At 46.7% G+C, this 18,344-nt stretch overlaps 1 protein-coding gene across 1 annotated transcript in view; it reads right to left on the bottom strand.

Annotated features, from left to right (window-relative positions):
• The window catches only part of LOC117802818 ((E2-independent) E3 ubiquitin-conjugating enzyme FATS-like), a 148,376-nt gene that overhangs the window by 123,610 nt on the left and 6,422 nt on the right, over positions 1-18,344 (bottom strand). Inside the window, exon 2 of the mRNA XM_034663640.1 lies at positions 3,595-3,667. Within this exon, the coding sequence (XP_034519531.1) occupies positions 3,595-3,667 (73 nt within the window). The remainder of the gene's footprint in view (positions 1-3,594; positions 3,668-18,344) is intronic.

Genomic DNA, 18,344 nt, shown 5'->3' on the forward strand with positions numbered 1-18,344 from the left:
CTCCCCCCACTCTGTGAACCTCCTGAACCCTGAATTCCCTACCCCACGAATGGCAGCACTGTCTGCCCAGAAACACCTTAAATGTCCCCCACCCCCACAACTGCAAATAATTCGGTCATGACCCAAGGCTCCCGTGACTCCAACACCCCCGCTCCTGCCCTGCACGAAACCCACATCACCTCCTGCCTGGAATAGCACATGAAGGAGTCTTCCTAGAATGTGGGTCAGATCATGCATTCTAGCAACTCAATATTTAGCAGGTCCTCTTTGCCTTCTCAGTACAGATTAAAAACAGATAAATAAGTTATTTTATTTTGGCTCCACACAATGCAGAGGATTTCTAAAAACTGCAGCTGTGTGAGCATGACATGAGAAGAGCCGACTGTGGATCTGGAAGATAAACAGAAACCTTCCCAGTATTATATTTTTATTTGCTCAGAGAGTGAGCCCCCTGTCCGCAGGGACTGTGTGGTCAGCCGCCCTGTAGGGACTTCCCAGCCTCAGCAGACATCGGGAAGAAACTGGACATAAGGACCCTCTGGTCTCGCCCAAACTTGAGACTCTATGAGCTGACATCTGCCTGGCCAGCAGACTCCTTCTGGAAGAATTGCCCCGCTAGCCAGGTACGCACAGGATTAGGTCCTCAGAAGCCACATTTCAAGTATTTGACCTTGCTTCCTGACCTGAGATGATTGACGGTGACTTGACAGACACAATCAGTGGGCATCAGGCAGCGAACCCCGCCTGCTACGGTAGCTCTAGGCGAGGGCCCACACATCCTCGCTGCCGAGCGCACGGGGTCCCCTTGGCTCCTGTGCTTTCTGAAACCTGACAGCTCCTCCTTCCGCGAAGTTCATTGGTTTCCTTACACTGGTTGCCCTTTTGTGGGTTTCCAGTCCTTGTGACACCAAGTTTGACCTAAAACCCTGCTTTCCAGGTCCCCCAAGGCCACGGAGAGGACCGATAAAGGTTTCACCCTTGTGCCAGGCCCTTCTCAGGACTGTGGGGCAGGGAGTCTCACTCCCGAACCAAACTCCGCACCTCCCCGAGCCAGCAAGCCGGACCACAGAGTCCTGCGGGCACAGGTGGCCGCTCCGGCCAGTTTTCAGAGAAGAAATGTGTCCACACGCCCTCCTTGACCTAACTTTAGTCGGGCTCCTCTGAGCTGTTGGTGGCCTGTCAAGCCCAGTTTTAGCAAAGAATCCTTCTGAGCCGGTTTAAAGAGACTCTCCCCTATCCTTGACATCGATAATCACGTTCTTCGTGGTAATGCTGTAGGCACCGAGACCCCACCACTGCCAGGTCCAGATCCCCGGCTGCCCTGGCTGCATTCAGAGTTGAGCTCAGTTCCCCATTGGGGTTTCCCTTCTCTACAGCACTAGCTCCCATGTCTTGCCATTTTAGAGCAGTTAACAGTGCCGTCTCTCTCACAGACGGAATGACCCTGCGGGAAGATGCACAGAGCCTGGACAGCCCCTCGGAGCGTTGGCCAGCCAGGGAAGCATGGTGCCCACTTATGTCCTGCCCCTGACAGAGACTCTCCTTGATCAACCCAGAGTCGGGCTTCTCTGAGAACTCAATGTGACAGGCCCTCACCCTTGGGCTCTGTCCTTGGCCTATTTAGTCCAATTTTAGAAAGAATCCTGCTGGTTCCATTTAGAAAAAATCCCCCACCCTTGATATCTGATCAAATTCCTCATCCCCCACCCATTAAGCCAATTTAGCCAAAATCCCCCTTACTTCTTAGACATCTATTTTCCATCCACTGACCCCCACCCTGCTCCTTAGCGGTGAATTCCTACTTTTCCTTGTATTCGAAGCGAAGCCCAGACTCTCTTTCCTCTTCGAAGACCCCATGTAATGATCTCCCTGAATAAAATCTGCCTTACCCTCTTTAACAAGCGTTATGAATGATTTTTTCTTTAACAAGTGCTTGCCTCCTACGAGAATTTCCAAGGTTTAAGACTACCTTTAAAGTATCCTTCTATAACTAGAACTTGGAAAATACAGATTTAAAAAGAAAGAAAGAAAAAAGAAAGAAAGGAAGGGAGGGAGGGAAGAAGGAAGGGAAGGAAGGAGGGAGGGAAGGGGGAAGGGAAGGAGGGCAGCAGGGATAGGAGGGCAGGAGGGAGGAAAGGAGGAAGTAAGGGGAGGAAGGGAGGGAAGGATGGAAGGGAGGGAAGGGAGGGAGGAGGGAAGGAAGCCCGAATATCTGTATCTCCTCCTCTCCTCCTCCCCCAGGCTTGCTTGGGCACATTCCCTGCAGCCTGGACCATTAACCTGCGGCCTCTGGGCCAGCATGTCCTAGGTTTCTAAGCCATTAAACAGCTAAGTACCTCGTAAGCAGGCGTCTATTACAGAAATGCCTGATTAGGCCCATTTCGACCTAAGCGCGAACTAGGGAAAAGCAGACTGATGTGTCCACATCTAGGTCACCCCGGCTGGACTGTTGTCACCGCTACCTCGAGTGCTCTGAGGAAAACCTAGCATTCTTCTCCATGTCCCCAGACCCGCTGTGGGGTGCGGGTGGCCAGACCTGCTTCAAGAGCCTGCCGTTCACGCCACCAGAAGCACCTGTCAGTGGACTCGTGTTCTCACCACAAGCAATTCCTGGGCTAGGCTTTTAAAGGATCCCAACTGAGTATCTGCCACTAATAAACTGTAAACCATTCTGTGGGGCTCCAGAAAGGGTTACCTAGGGAAGCTTCTTTCAAATAATATATTTGTCTTAGGTTGACGGGTGTCAGTTACGGAGAGCAGTTCAGGTCCCTGATACCTGTGATATGGGCAGGCGGTGAGGGGTAGGGAAGAGAGAAGCTGTACACGTGTGTGTATAATCACACACACACACATGTATACACAGACCTTTTTCATAGATACCAATTCATCTGCCACATTTACAAATGAAAATTAAGATGAGGATTCACAATAAAATTTGCTACATGGAAACATGCTTTTAGAACTTATTTTTTTGCTGGAGTCTCTGAATTGAAATACTCTATTAACCTCATAGTCTTTTTACCATACCATCCGAAAATGTGCCCTAAGCCCATCCGACTTCTCTCACGGACGGGTGAAAAGCAAGCCTGTTTCCACACCGCTTATGTTAACGAACTTAGTAAACGTTATGAACTGTAACCACCTCGCTGGAGTTGTTACAGTGGAGGGGCTGTGCTCTGAAGCTGCCCGACAAATGATTTATGAATGCACAGATACCATGCCTATACTGAACTCGTGCCTGCTCCGTTGCGAGAATATTCCATATTTGTCCCATTACTCATTCCTGGCGGAACCCTGCATCACGCTGGCCCGGACCCCTGCACTCTGCAGTAATCTTGGGTCCCGAACGCACTACCTGAGGCAACCGATATTGCTTCTGCTTTGTTTGCTTTTTCAGAGACTGCCAGACTAAAAGCCTGGGTGTTTAGAAATTCAAATCAGCTTCAAATCTTGTCAGAGCCACTGAGCTATCGTCTTGGGGTTGGGGGAAGACGAGCCTCCAAAGCACATTTCATTATTAATAAAAATAAAGGCAAGAGATAGTAAATAAAGGCTTGAACGGGAATGTCACCCGGTCACAGCCCAGCTCTTTACCTGCATTTGAAAGACCTTCATTTCTTTCCCAAGCAGAATGATCTTTGGGGGACGAGAAGAGCCGACTGTGGATCTGGAAGATAAACAGAAACCTTCCCAGTTTTATATTTTTATTTGCCAGATAGATAATCTTCAATAATGTGCATTATTATTTTTAAAGAATCCAGAAACGTCTCTAGAATCTCTCCGATCTCCTAAGAAAGAACTACAGGTTTTAACAAAGACTTATTTCCATTTTCTCCTGTGTTAACTCTGCAAATGAATAAAGGGTAGGTTTCTGATGATTTCAAAATACACAAGGAGGAGGAGGGGAGGGAGAAAAACCATAATCAGCTAACACAGATTTTGCCGTGGATTTTGCTAGTAGAGCAAAGAACAACATCTAATATTTCTTTTCCATCCCATTACAATGCTGAATGGGTGTTGAGGGAAAATTGGACATTCAATAAATATTGATAAATTGATTAACCACAAGCAATCAAATTTCAGGAATTAGCCTTCAAGATCCAATGAAAATAAGATTAATATATACAGAAGTGTTCTGCTGTCTGCAAGTATGATTATGATGCTGACCTTCTCTGCCAAAAGGCAAAGGTTTGTTTTGTAAGTTTATTCTGAAAGCAGTGGCTGTGGGTGAGATTTTGGTTTGGATTTCTCAATTTATAATCAGACTCCAGAGCACCTCGTTCCACCCTGGGCCTGCCCCACGCCCACCAGCCCTTGCGTACCCCATGACTCTTCCCTTAACCTGAAGGGTAACTTTGCCGACCCCCTTCGGAAAAGGCGAAGCCAGCCTCCAATTCTGAATCTCAGGTAACTTCTTAGTCCCAGGCTGAGTTAAGCTTTACAATGTACAGTTCCCATGTTGGCCCTTCTCATCCCCAGCATCTGGGCAACCAATCTGGGGACAGAGAAAAAGTGGGTGGGACCCAGAGCAAGGTGGGGCTAAGACCTGGGGAGTCACGAATGGTTTTCTGCCACTCCCTGGGCTTCTCTGCTCTGGGCCCAACTCTGTGGTTGCCTATAAGCGACATGAACTATGAATTCTTACAATGGACATGTCATAGGGGATACTGGATAACACCTGCAAAGGTTTCAGAAAGGAAATATAAGTGTAGCAATGTTAAAGGTAGGGATGAGAAATGATTTAAATCCGACACTGGGCAGAAGAAGCAAGTTATCTCCCTGTTGCTTCAAACATGACCAAGCAGGTGGGTCTGGAACCCATCTTGGGAGAAGGGGAACAGATGTGTGCAAGACGCCTCTGGCTGAAAAAAAGATTTTAAGCTTCCCACTTCCTGGGCTGTTGTCTTGTCTGGCTCTTTTAAGAAAGATATTCATGCCTATTTTTTAAAGTAACACTATCAAATTTAGCAAGTTAATTACCCTGGGACAGGACAACACACAATTAATTTTTACCCAGCAAGTTCCGATGGACCACACCATCCTAGTTGAGAGCCCCAGATCTACAGTGAAGTAATAAATACTGAAGTGCAATGGTTTGGACTGAGGATCGTTCCTCTCTCTCTGGGGTCCCAGCAACTGGCAGTGGATGGCAAGCTGACAAGGCCCCACAGCCCTCTGCATCTTCAAAGGAACCATCCTGTACAGGCTCTGGGCACCACTGATCCAAGAATTTCCAATGACAGGGTGATTGAGGAATCTCTGTCATCAACCCAGGTCCCGGTCCAATAGTGACACCCTGGGAAGACGTGACTTTGACTCTACTTTCTATTGGTTGTTCATTGTATTCCCTTCCTATAGACCAGCAACAATTTTTGTCCTGAGGACAAACAAGATGGCCTCGTGTGGTCTACACTAGGGAGTCTCTGTGGCATCACGAGACACATCTCTCCAGACCACACACTCTGTAAGAGCTTCCCTCAGCCCCTTGCATACAAATTCTCTCCCTGATCATGGGGCCTTTGCACATGCTGTTTCAGCTGCAAAGCATGTTGTTTCCCTGGTCCTCTTCTGGATCTTGGCTCACGTGACCTGATCATGGGAGTATCTGCAGACACCTGTCTCAAAACCAAGTTCCTGATTTATAAGATTTCAGAAGCACTCCTTTCCTTCAGCACATGCATCTTGGACTGTAAGTCTATACTGACTCATGTGAATCTAGAACTGATGCCTGCTTCTCCCCTAGATTCCAACTGCTCTGAGAATAAAATTATTTTGCCTTGCTTGCCAATGTATTCCTAGCTGCTAGTATGGGGCCAGACATATAGTAGGCTCTCAATAAATGTTTACTGGGAAAAAAGGATGGAAGAATGAATGAATGAATGAATGAAAGCAAACCTCTTCTCCAGGATAAACTATGCACATTGCCCTTTGGAATCTACTCTCCTGTCTTCTTGGAGGTCATGCCCCTCAAGAATCCTTGTTCTGTCCTCAGTCTTCAACTCTGCCTCCCTCACATTTCTAACTATGTCCAAACCTTTGTTGAAAACAAAACTAGGAGCTCCCGGGTGGCTCAGTCGGTTAAGCGTCTGACTCTTGATTTTGGCTCAGGTCATGATCTCAGGGGTTGTGAGACTGAACCCTGTGTCGGGCTCTGCACTGGGCGTGGAACCTGCTTAAGATTCTCTCTCTCTCCTCCGCTCACTCTCCCCCAGCTCCCCCCTCTAAAAAACAACAACAAAACACAACACAAAAATAAAACCTCCCTCCCACACACATTACCTTCCTCCCTCCGTCTTCCCACTCGCAGCAGATCTTCTTGGAGGAGATGGCCACACTGTTTCTGTCCCTTTTCCTCACTCCCCCATCAGTCCTCAGTTTACCACAACCTAGACTGAGCCCCTGTGATCTATATTCCTGAAACTCTTCTCACCGTGCTCTCCAGTGGCCCCCCTCGCTGCCTGCTCCAGTGGTTGTGTCTATCCACAACCCTTATTTCCTAAATATCTCTCCAATCTGTCTCCTCCTCCCTCTCCCCGCCGCCTTCACAGAGACCCCCATTCTACTTGCTCAGACCACGGCAACCTCCCCCATTCCCAGCCCGGCGGCCTCCTGCCTCCCCCTCATCACCAGTCACGCTTCCATAAAGCAAATCTGGTTACGTCCCTCCCAGCTTAAAACCCTTGTTTTTTCAACTCATTCAAAATACAGTTAAAGCTCTATTCCCAAAGACATTTTTGCAGCATGGCTCATAATGGCAAAGCATCGGAGGTTTCGGAAATATCCAACACCAGGGAATAGCTCTGTAGGTCAGAGCACAAGTGTTAATGCATCCATTAACATTATACCAATGTTCACAGTCCGAGCTGCAGTCTCCACGGCTACAGGCCCTAACAACGTGTCACCAGCAGCCTTGAATGCTCTGCTAACTTGGATATTATTTCCTAGGTGATGAGGAAGTTTTGGTGATTTCTGAACAAGGAGAGTGAGTGGTTAATGTTCAGTTAGAGTAAGCAAGTGGAAGGAGACCCAACTGGAACCGAGGCAATCAAGATCACTCCTTGAGAACAGAATGCTATGATTAGGATCAAGGACATTAAAAGAACCAAGAATCATAGGGAATGTTCCAGTTTGCAAAGTTCTTTTATACACATTACTTCCTTTTGACTCCCCAAAGTCCCTGAAAGGTGGCCAGCACATAGAGTTCTTATTTTATAAAGAAAAAGGTCCAGAGAGTGTGAGAGACGTCAGCGCCCAAGGACAAGAAAATGGAGCTCCAGCCCCTGCACCACAGGCCCCCTGACCCCGGGCTGGCATCCCTTCCACACCACCTCACCACCTGCTACCGTACAGGATCCAGCCTTCCCAACAGCGCTACCAGCAGAAACTCTGTGGTCAAGCCTGACACCAGCCAGGACACTCATAACACTGACAATAAAATGGTCTGTGAATTCTGTCAGGAGCCGGAAGCTGAGTACTAGCGAGAGCTGAACATCGTGGGAACAATAATACTAGAACCTTCCATTTACAGAAGACTATNACACTGACAATAAAATGGTCTGTGAATTCTGTCAGGAGCCGGAAGCTGAGTACTAGCGAGAGCTGAACATCGTGGGAACAATAATACTAGAACCTTCCATTTACAGAAGACTAGATGCTGTACAAAGCAACTCTCGTGTTCTCCCACTTGACACTCCCAAGTCCTGCCATAACAGCTGGGCCCTGATGAGCAAATGTGCTACTGTTTTTATGGACTCTCCCTTCAGGGTATCTGAATCCTCGCTATGGATCCNCTGCCATAACAGCTGGGCCCTGATGAGCAAATGTGCTACTGTTTTTATGGACTCTCCCTTCAGGGTATCTGAGTCCTCCTATGGATCTATAATCCCTTATCTGCAATTCTAAAATCCATAAACCTTTGAAATCTGAGAAGTTGGGGTTTTTTTTTCCCTCTGAGTTTGGAGAAAACTAATCTGACAGCCAAACCTTACCTGAACTAACCTGAGGCTATTTATAATATTAATTTATTCCATTTAGTGTGAATATTCATACATTTTATTGCAAAAACATCAGTGAGCTTAATTACAGGGAGCCACCTCAACGCCCGCTAGAAATGCTGTGCGGTGTTACTTACTGGAATAAAATTAAGAAATCATTGTTGAGGGGCGCCTGGGTGGCACAGCGGTTAAGCGTCTGCCTTCGGCTCAGGGCGTGATCCCAGCGTTATGGGATCGAGCCCCACGTCAGGCTCCTCCGCTATGAGCCTGCTTCTTCCTCTCCCCCTCCCCNCCCACTCCCCCTGCTTGTGTTCCCTCTCTCGCTGGCTGTCTCTATCTCTGTCGAATAAATAAATAAAACCTTTAAAAAAAGAAATCATTTTTGAATCACATTTGGTCCCAAGAGCTCTGGATGGAGAATTGTGGACNCCTTGTGTTCCCTCTCTCGCTGGCTGTCTCTATCTCTGTCAAATAAATAAATAAAATCTTTAAAAAAAGAAATCATTGTTGAATCACATTTGGTCCCAAGAGCTCTGGATGGAGAATTGTGGATTGGTGCAACAGACATTTAATAAACTTGCCAGTCCCTGGGTTCCGGTTTTCCATATCTAGCCCCTCATCCAGTTCCCACGAGATAGTCAATATCTCTCGATTTTATGGATATGAGCACTGGAGCATGGAGACATTCAGTAATTTGCTCTAGGTCACAGAGCTACTAAATGCCAGAGACAGGACCCTTTCCAACTAGAACATAGTGTTCTCAACATTCCCCATATCAGCACACATGTGTGCGTGTGTGTGTGTGTGTGTGTGTGTGTGTGTGTAGGGGTGGTCAGGGCTTTGTAAAGCATTGAGCAAGTAAAACAGGGACCAAGTGAAGAGAAAGGAAAGAAGAGAGAAGAGCAAACAGCTGGAACTTCTAGTCTACCCAGATCCCTGCCTCCAATACCTCTTCTCTTTGCCTCTTCTGGACACATGCGTGGTCTATATAGAAAAGAGAAGGGAGATTCCAAATCTGTTTATATCCCAAGGATCAAAGACCAAGGGTAGACTTTTGGCTGGGTCTTCTCTTTAGGATGATGGCAGACATTGCCAGGATCCCCCCCACTCCCCCCCAAAAAAATGAAGGCCATTTCTTTTCAGCATCCAGTGTTGGAGATCCCACTAGAAGGCAGATAGCACGTCACAGGGAGGGTTCCAGCATGGAGTGTCAATGGGTTAACGCAGCCCCTTGGGGGCTGGAATACACTCTCCATGGCTAATCTGGATGCATGATTGATCTTCGCCAGCATTGCATGTTTGTATTCAATCTTCTGAATTCTCTTCTGCAACAATAATTAATGTCAGAGCAGTTTATGGATCAACAGTGTATTTTCTGGTTAATGCAACCCTGCACCTATAATAACTCAAAACTGAGATTTATCACTCTGCCATGATTCCCTCTTCAGGATTCATCTCTTCATGTTTACATCTGGTTTAACTTTTTCTAATCTAAAATAAATCAGCATGAAAAGCATTAGATTTTTCATTTAGATTCTCAATTGCCTTTTATTATGGAGATAATATCCCTTATCTGATTGCAAATGGTGGGATTGTTCCCTTATTAGGATCTGCAGGAAGATGCCTCCGTCTCTCCTTGCTTCTCCTTCACTTCTGTTGTCAAGGGTGGTGTCTGGTGGGGTTCTGGTTTGAAAATAAGGCAAACCAGGATGTAAGGAGGATGCATTATTTCGATCATTCCTCCTCTTGTGAGACTCACGGAAAGCAGCTTCCCCTGGCTGCCTAATGAGAAGTGGTCCACAGAGAGTTCACTCCCCGTTTTCCCACTAGGGTGACTTCAGCCCTGTCTGTTTACAGGGATAAATGAGAACAGCAGGGACAAAGCACTTGGCTGGAGATTTCTATGCAAACATCAGGCGTGGGGGGGAAATAATGCCATAATATGGGCATGTTAATTACTCAGTTACAAAGTCAAATTTAGCCGAACTATTTTGTATATCAAAGAGGTAGATTTCCCCTGATTCCTTAAGTATTCCTTTCAGCATGTTCTATCATGTTTCCTATCATTTGCAACATTCTCTCCTTCCTTGAAAATGTGAGCAGATGAGTCCAGAAGCTGAATCCATTTCTTGTACCAGGTGGAAACCTCTTTCCCCAGGAATTGCTTACTGTCACTGACTACTCTCCCTCAGGGTCCCGAACTACATCGAGTACTTCCGAATCCACTGCGGTGAAGCTACCCCCATTCTGGAACACCTCAGAAGTTCTGAGGATTCAATTGCCCACTCCACTCTATAACTCTTAACTCAACTGCTGTCATTTTTCTTCTTTCAAAAGAACAGAAACCAACAAACAAAAAGGACTAGGGTATTTCCTGTTCTTTGGCTCCCCTGTTCACATGGAACTCCTCCCCTGGGCCTATGGGAGAAAGGACTTACTATCTCACACCGGTGGCTGCTGTTTGCAACGGTGTTTTTCACCCAGACTGGCAGAAAGCCGTCTAAATGGAGCCCTTTCACGCCGTGTCACAATTAGAGAAGGTGATGTCTTTTACTCAGGAACAGAATAGGGTCCTTAATGGCTGCAGAACAGAATGAAACCCACAGCTACACTAGAGAGCGCTTACCACGTGCCAGGCACCATACGAAATGCTTCACGGGCATTAAATAATCTCCATGGCAACAGGAGGAGGAAGGTACCATGATACCGCCATGCTAGAGATGAGGAAACGCCATTCTCAGAATTCTTGCTAATGATGGCACCAATAACAGGACGATAGACAGCTAAGTGTTCCTGCCTTATTGCTATGAGCCAAGCTCTGCCCCGAGCACTTTCCACACACTACTTTATTCAACCCCTGCAAGTGCGCGGGATGAAGGGATTATTATTAACACCACTTTGTATAGGAAGCGACTGATCCTGGAGAAGGTAAGAGTTCATGCAAAGTCAGAATTAAGAAAGGGGGCAGAGTTAGGATAAAAATCTACGTGTACCTGAAACTGAGTCGGAGCCCGAGCCCTCACCTCTCTGCTGCTCCAGTAGAAGGTGATCCCTTTAATTAAGATGCCAAAAGTTGTAACGGAAACTTACGACAGTCTCATACACACACACACACAACTGCAAGCTGCATGATTTCAGCTAAAGACATGCCAGACCTGGCAAAAGTTAAGGGGCAGAAAGAAGATCAGTGGCTGCTGGGGGCGGAGCTGGGGGAAAGTGCTGAGTACAAGGGCACCAGGGAACTTTCCGGGTCGTGGCTATGCCCTACATCATGATTCGGTGCTGGTTATATGACCGTATGCATTTGTCAAAACAAAATGAACTGTACACTTCTAAAATGTATGAATATTAATGTATGTAAATTGTACGTAAGCCTGCATTTTTTTAAATGTATCATGAACAAGCTCCAATTTAGCTTAGAGTTTCGATTCAACACAGAGTTAGTGAGAGAAATAAGACAGGGACACTGACCTCAGAGATCTCATCATCTAGTGAAAGAGAATCGCCTTATGCATTTGGAAACACAGGTTAGCACTGGACCGGCTTCACAGGCGCAAGACCCAGGCAGTGGCCGGGAGTGTGTACTCGGAAGGGCCACACGCAGGTTTGAGGTCGCCATCTCGAATTTCTTTTAATTGTGGTAAAATATACATAGCATAAAATTTGGCATTTTAAGCGCATAATTCCATAAAACCAAGTACACTCATCACGTTGTATGATCATCACCATTGTCCGTCTCCAGAACCTTTCCAGCCCCACAAACCGCAACTCCGTTCCCTCAACACTCATTTCCCATTCCCCCCTCCCCACAGCCCCTGGGCAGCACCTGTGCACTGTCTGTCTCCTGACTTTAACTCCTCCAAGTACTTCGTGAAAGTGGAGCCCTTCAACACCTGGCCTTTTGCAACTGGCTTCTTTCCCTCAGCATGACACCCTCCAGGTTCTCCCACGGAGTAGGTGGGGTTTCCTTTCGCTGTGTTAGTAACGTCCTCTGACGCACACAAGGTTTTCTGGCTGATGAATCCAATTTATCCTTTTTTTTCTTCTGTAGCCAGTGCTTTGGTATCATCAGCTTGAATTTTAAAATAATTTTATCTTTGAACATGCGTTTTGTACATGAACTCCCAGAGGATGGTGGAGTCCACGTGTGGGCAGAGGACAGGTGTAAGGTGTGTGTTTGCGGATTTCCTGCTGCTCCGGTCACAGACGCTGCCCAGGTGCCCCCTGCTCACGGGATTCTGGTGAGCGGACCATGCATGGAAGTTCAACCAGACTCAAAGGGAATAGAAGGTAAGCAAATTACACCTACGATCGAGTAAGGAGAGGGCTGACAGCCCCAAGAAGCCACGCTCCCCACTGGGAACAGACTTACTTCAAATGCAGAAAGTAGGCTGGTGATGGGTCTTAAGGAGGGCACATACTGCATGGTGCACCGGGTGTTATATGCAAGTAATGAATCATGGAACATTGCATCAAGAACTGGGGATGTACTGTATGGTGACTAATATAACAAAATAAATATTATTAAAAAAAAAAAAAAGAAAGAAGGCGGTGGATTTCTGGGAAACACGAGTGACCAAGCAACTCTATCGCAGCCTTTCTTGCTCATGTTACATCCCTGTGTGAGTCACCCGCCCATGCTGCAAATGACAGCTCAGAAGGAGAGGGAGAGACAGGGCCCCCATAGCTCCCTCTTCTCTCAGCCCTTCCTCACCCAGCAAGAAACTGAAGGTACAGAGTATTGGTCAAATAAGATTATATCGCACAATGAAATAAAAGTGGGAGCTGATTTTCGCAGTGTTTCCACTGCTCTAGTGAGAATGAGATGCGTATAGGCACGTATAGGATTAGCGCAATAAAAACTGTATCATTTCAGTGATTCCACATGTGACTTCAGCGCTTTTATATTTGTGTTAAAATGGCATTATGCAGTATAAAGATGACTATTAAAATTCACGGTAATAATTTAAGATCTTAATTTTTCTTTACATAAGCCAGCATTAAAGAACACATTAAAAACCACCAGGACAAGTGAGAGAAGACAATGGAAGGAAGAAAAAAGACACACATTAGTACCTTGAATCACTATTTCTCCCTGCCTTTCTAACACGAGGATCACATGTTCATTTGGCACTGGGCCCCACGAATTACATAGTGAAAACTGAGAAAGTGGCCATTTATCATGGAACTCTTTCATGGAAAGTCTTCATACTTTTGTTTCCTGTGTGTCTGGTGGCAAGCACGGAGGCACATGTGCCCTGGAGACACAATGAAGCTTCTTTCCTGAACATTGACGGTGAGGAGCAAGCAATGCACATTGGAGTTCGCTGCATCTCCCATATGCTCCTGGGCCCCTCTTTGCATATCCATCAGCCAGACCCCACCCCTCTGGCTCACACCCTGCTCACCACCACCTGCAAAAGGTGCCCTCTGACTCTACTGAGCAAAGTGAAGCTGTTAACCCAGCACCAAGTGCCTAGAAGCCAGCAGGGTCCAGAACTCATTAGTGAGGAGTTGAGCACCAGTGTAGCTAAAATAAGGGGTTTCATGAACTTTCTGTGACCAGAGGGCTGGATTGGAAGCAGCTAAGCCCCACCAGAGAGTAGCTGTTTGGGGCTGACCTGCTCACTACTGGCTGCAGGCTGGTTTGCTGGGAAGATGCTTCTTGTCTTCAATAGAAAATGGCAAGCAATTTGTTGTCTACTTTAAGAAAATAATTCCCCCATTTGTCTTCAGCCCTATTTGTTTCTCTGACAAATTATTATTCCTAAATTCTGGATGTTCTCCAAGATACTTATTTTTGGAGCTGTCTTAAAAGTCCTTTCTGGATGAGGAAGGGATATAAATTAGAACCCCAGAGAAAAAATGAAATAATTTCTCTATTTGGAATTTGATTAATGAAAAGGGTAATGAAACAAGGGACCTCCGTTTTGGACCTTCATTTGGGCTACCTAAAGCCAAGGTCTGCCTGTTGATCACTGCAAATGAGGGAATCTATAGGGAGCCTGACATAAGCATTGAATCAGAGACAGATCCCTCGTATGCACAAAGTCAACAACCATCACCCACTCTGGCCCCAGATTTTCATCTCAAACACATCTCAGGCACTTTTGTTTATCCATCCATCCATGGATGCATCCATTCACACACGTATCCCACAATGTTCTTGACGGTGACCTGGTGCTGGGGGCACAGTGGTGAGCTAGAGGAGATCAAGGTCACCTTCCCTCATGCACCCCCTAGACAGAGGCTCCAACCTATGTGCCTTCAATTCCAAGGCCTCCTTCTATTTCCTTTACTGCACAGATACAAAAATTTAAAATACAGTATAGGCAGAATGCTAAGATAGCCCCCAAGCTTCCCACCCCTTGGTGCACACGTCCCATGCATTCTCTCTCCTTTCAGGATGAGCAGAGCCTGTGAGTACGATGGGGTCTCCCTTCCACAATTAAGTTATAATCTCTGGCAAAAGAGTTTTGCCTATATAGTTAAGGTTGTTGAGCCGTTGACGTTGAGTTAATCAAAGGGAGATTATACCAGGTGGGCCTGACCTAATCAGTTGTGTCTCCAAAAGAAGTCAGAGAGATTCAAAGCAGCAGGCTGTCCTTTTGGCCATGAAAAAAGCAAGCAAACATGTTGTGAACTGTCTATGGATGGAGCCACGTGGCAAGGACCTGAGGACAGTTTCCAGGAGCTGAGAGTGCCAGATGATAGCCACCTACAAAATGAGGACTCAGTCCTCCAATCACATGGAACTGAATTCTGACAATAACCAGTGATGTTGGAAGAGGCCACTGATCCTTACAGCCTCATCTGACACCTTGATTCAGCCTGAAGAGACTTAGCAGAGGGGACCAGCTAACCCACACCAGGATTTCTGACCCACAAGACTGTGAAATAATAAATAGGTGTTGTTTTAAGCCAATTATATGATAATTTGTTTTGCAGGAATAGAAAAATTATACAGATAGCATCTGCCAGGTTGCTTTCCCCTTTTCTCCTTGCCCCTCAGTTAATTATGCAGTGTGATCACAAAGAAACAAACGTATTCCTTGCACTAGAGAACGCTGATTGATAACCCTGTGACCACCATTGGGAAACATGGACAATATATACCATTTAACACAGCTTGGGCCAAGCTTAATGATCAGGCCCTTGCCATCTACATGCCAAAGCAATGCTCTGACATATGTACCATTACACTGGGCAATTTTTCAGCCATTTCTCCAAATCATTTTTCTACCCTCATCCCCTCCCCCCTTTCTGAGATTCTAATTATAAGTGTGTTGGATCTCTTGATATTGGTGCTGTCCTACAGGTCACTCAGGCTCTGTTCTCTCTCTCTCTCTCTCTCGCTGACTCACCCTCCCTCTCCTCTTTCCCTTTTTCTCTGTCTTCCATTTAGAATTTCACTGACCCTCTCTTCTATAGCATCCAATTTCCTGTTAATCCCATCTAGTAAAATTTCCATTTCAGATAGTGTCATTTTTTTTTCTTCTAAGTTCTATTTGGTTCATTTTTATATTAACCATATCTTTCCCCATCACAGTAATATCTTCCCTTAAACCCCTGAATTTAAAGGAAAAACAAAAGTTTCATAATAGCTTTTTAAAAAATCCTTGCTTTTTAATTCATCATCACTGTATTTATAAATCTGTTTCTATTAATCATGATTTCTCTTTGTTAAGAATCATACTTTCCTTTCCCTTTGAATGTCTAGTGAGTTTGGTCTGGATGCTAGATATTTTTGATTTTATATTATCACTTACTGAATTTTGTTGTAATCCTTCAAACAGTGTTGAACAGTTAAAACAACTTGTTGAGGAGCCCGATTCTTTCAAGAATTGCTTCTAGGGGCGCCTGGGTGGCACAGCGGTTAAGCATCTGCCTTCAGCTCAGGGCATGATCCTGGCGTTATGGGATCGAGCCCCACCAGGCTCCTCTGCTATGAGCCTGCTTCTTCCTCTCCCACTCCCCCTGCTTGTGTTCCCTCTCTCGCTGGCTGTCTCTATCTCTGTCGAATAAATAAATAAAATCTTTAAAAAAAAAAAAAAAAGAATTGCTTCTAGAATTGTGCCTGGGTGGCTCCATCGGTTAATTGTCTGCCTTCGGCTCAGGTCACGATCTCGGGGTCCTGGGATCAAGTCTCACATTGGTCTCCCTGCTCAGCGGGGAGCCTGCTTCTCCTCTCCCTCTGCCCCTCCCCACCTCTCATGCTCTCTCTCTCTCATGCGTGCGCACTCTCTCAAATAAATAAATAAAAATCATTGAAAAAAAAGAATTGTTCCTAAAATTGTTATAAGATGGCTCTAGAGTTGCCCTTACTCTAGGGTTAGTTTAGCATCCTTGCAAGGCATGACGCTTCTAGAATCGCTACTGAATTTACCCTCTACTCAGTGAGGTCTCTCAATTCTGGGTGGTGAGGAGCTTAAATGATCCATGGCCCTGAGTGAGCTCTGAGAATTGTTCACCTCATGGCTTCCCAACAACCGTTCTTTCCTTGTCAGCTGTTCTTTGCCTGCAGACCCAACTTCCGAAACCCTTTCCCTGCCTGGCTTCCTCCTCACAGGAACCATGCCCTGCCAATGCCAGCTGCAATTCTAGAGACCACTGGGTTCTACTCAGGTATGGTCTTCCTGTGCCACTACCAGGAGTTGCCAGTCCTTCTGCCTGGATGTCTTCTCCTCCTCCACACATGCCCCATATTCCCACCCTCCCTGCTAGTCATGGAAAACTCCCAATCTTCCATGAAGAACACGCTCAGACATCTCCTTCCCTGCGCAGCCTTGCTGAGCTCTCTGGGCCTACAGCTCAGTGCAGACACCCTGACTTGGCAGTCACTGGGATGGCTGTCTCCCTCGCCGGATGACAAGCGGGGCAGGAACCCTGCCTTTTGGACCTCTGTGTCCCCAGCACCTAGCAAAATCCCTAGTCCAGAGTAGGTTCCTGATAACTTTTTTTTTAAGTCAGCCCCATATTTCCTCTTCAAACCATCTGCTCCGCCAGAGAGGGAAGAGAACATGGGACAGCACAAACAGCGGGGAGCGAGGACCCATATGGGACCTAAGGACCGGAAGGAGGTGCCTGGTGCAAGAACTGTGGGAAGGAAATCTTCCTGAAGCAGACGGGGAGAGCAAGTCAGAGCAGGTGTAGCCCTTTCTCTTACCCCCCCGATCAGGGCATAGCTGGCTTGGTCCACAGCCAACCCTGAAGACCTCTGAGTTCCCAGTCACTGCTGTCAGGACAAGTGCTGCTCCCCCATCTCCCTGCACCCCAGCACCATGCCAGAAGCAACTTCAGAGTAGGACATAACTGAGATGGACCCTCCTTCTGCCCCCCCTCCATGTCCCCATGCAGCCTGCTTCAGCGACCAGGCCTCACAGAACTTTCTCTTTGGAAAAATAGGGCTCATGTGCCTCGCACAGCTGTGGTGAGGATCAATGAGGCAATTCAGGGATCGAACAACAGCCCCTTTTGTGCCATCTCTATCTCTCAGCTCTCCCGGCACACAGTGGCCCAGCCACTCTCCTCTCTGACCATGCCTCCCCTCCCTGACCCCATCCCCCTTGGCTCCAGCTTTCTCAGCACAGGCCGGTCACTCAGGCTTCATTGTCATCTCCTGGGTTCATGCACTTGGAAAATATCAGTCTGGAAATTCCAGATCAGGGTTTTAGACCTGCATCAGAATCACCTGGATTTCATGTTGAAAACAGAAATTTCTCAATCCCACCCTTCCCAGAGCCCAGGGCTTTACATTCTCAGAATGTTCTCCTGAGGATTCTAGAGGACACTAAAGTGTGAGGGCCATTCACTCCTTCCTGGGGTGGTAAATTCATTATATCCTTGTGGATCTCCGAAGGAAGGGTGTACCTTACATGGAAAATGCCCCGTCAATACTTCCTGCCCTCGCCCTGGCTTTCTCAGGCAGGAATCAGATGTGTATAAACTCACATTCTCAAGAGTCCCTCATCAAAGGTGGAATCTGCAGCTGACCACAGGAACTAGGTGGGTTCTAAGCGGAAACTGTGCGTTCAACTCAGGGCCAATTTGCTGACTAATGTCTGAGTTGCTTGAGGAATGGAGAAGATTACCCTGACCCAAGAGCCAAGAGCACAGAAGGTCACAGGCCCCTGTCCCTTGGCACTCTGAGTGTGGGGAAGGAGAATAGAGATGTTCACCCCAATTTAAACAGGACTACTTGTCCAGGAGCAGGATCCTTAAAGCGTGGGTTACAATTAGCCTGCTCCCAGGGTCCGTCTCCATGCCATGGCCTTGGGGCAGGGTTGGAGATGGCAGAAAAAGGCATATTGGAACTTAAACAGCAACAACTCCCTTCTGAGATGCTGCCTC

Source organism: Ailuropoda melanoleuca, chromosome 6, assembly GCF_002007445.2.
Source record: "Ailuropoda melanoleuca isolate Jingjing chromosome 6, ASM200744v2, whole genome shotgun sequence".
Classification (NCBI taxonomy): Eukaryota; Metazoa; Chordata; class Mammalia; order Carnivora; family Ursidae; genus Ailuropoda; species Ailuropoda melanoleuca.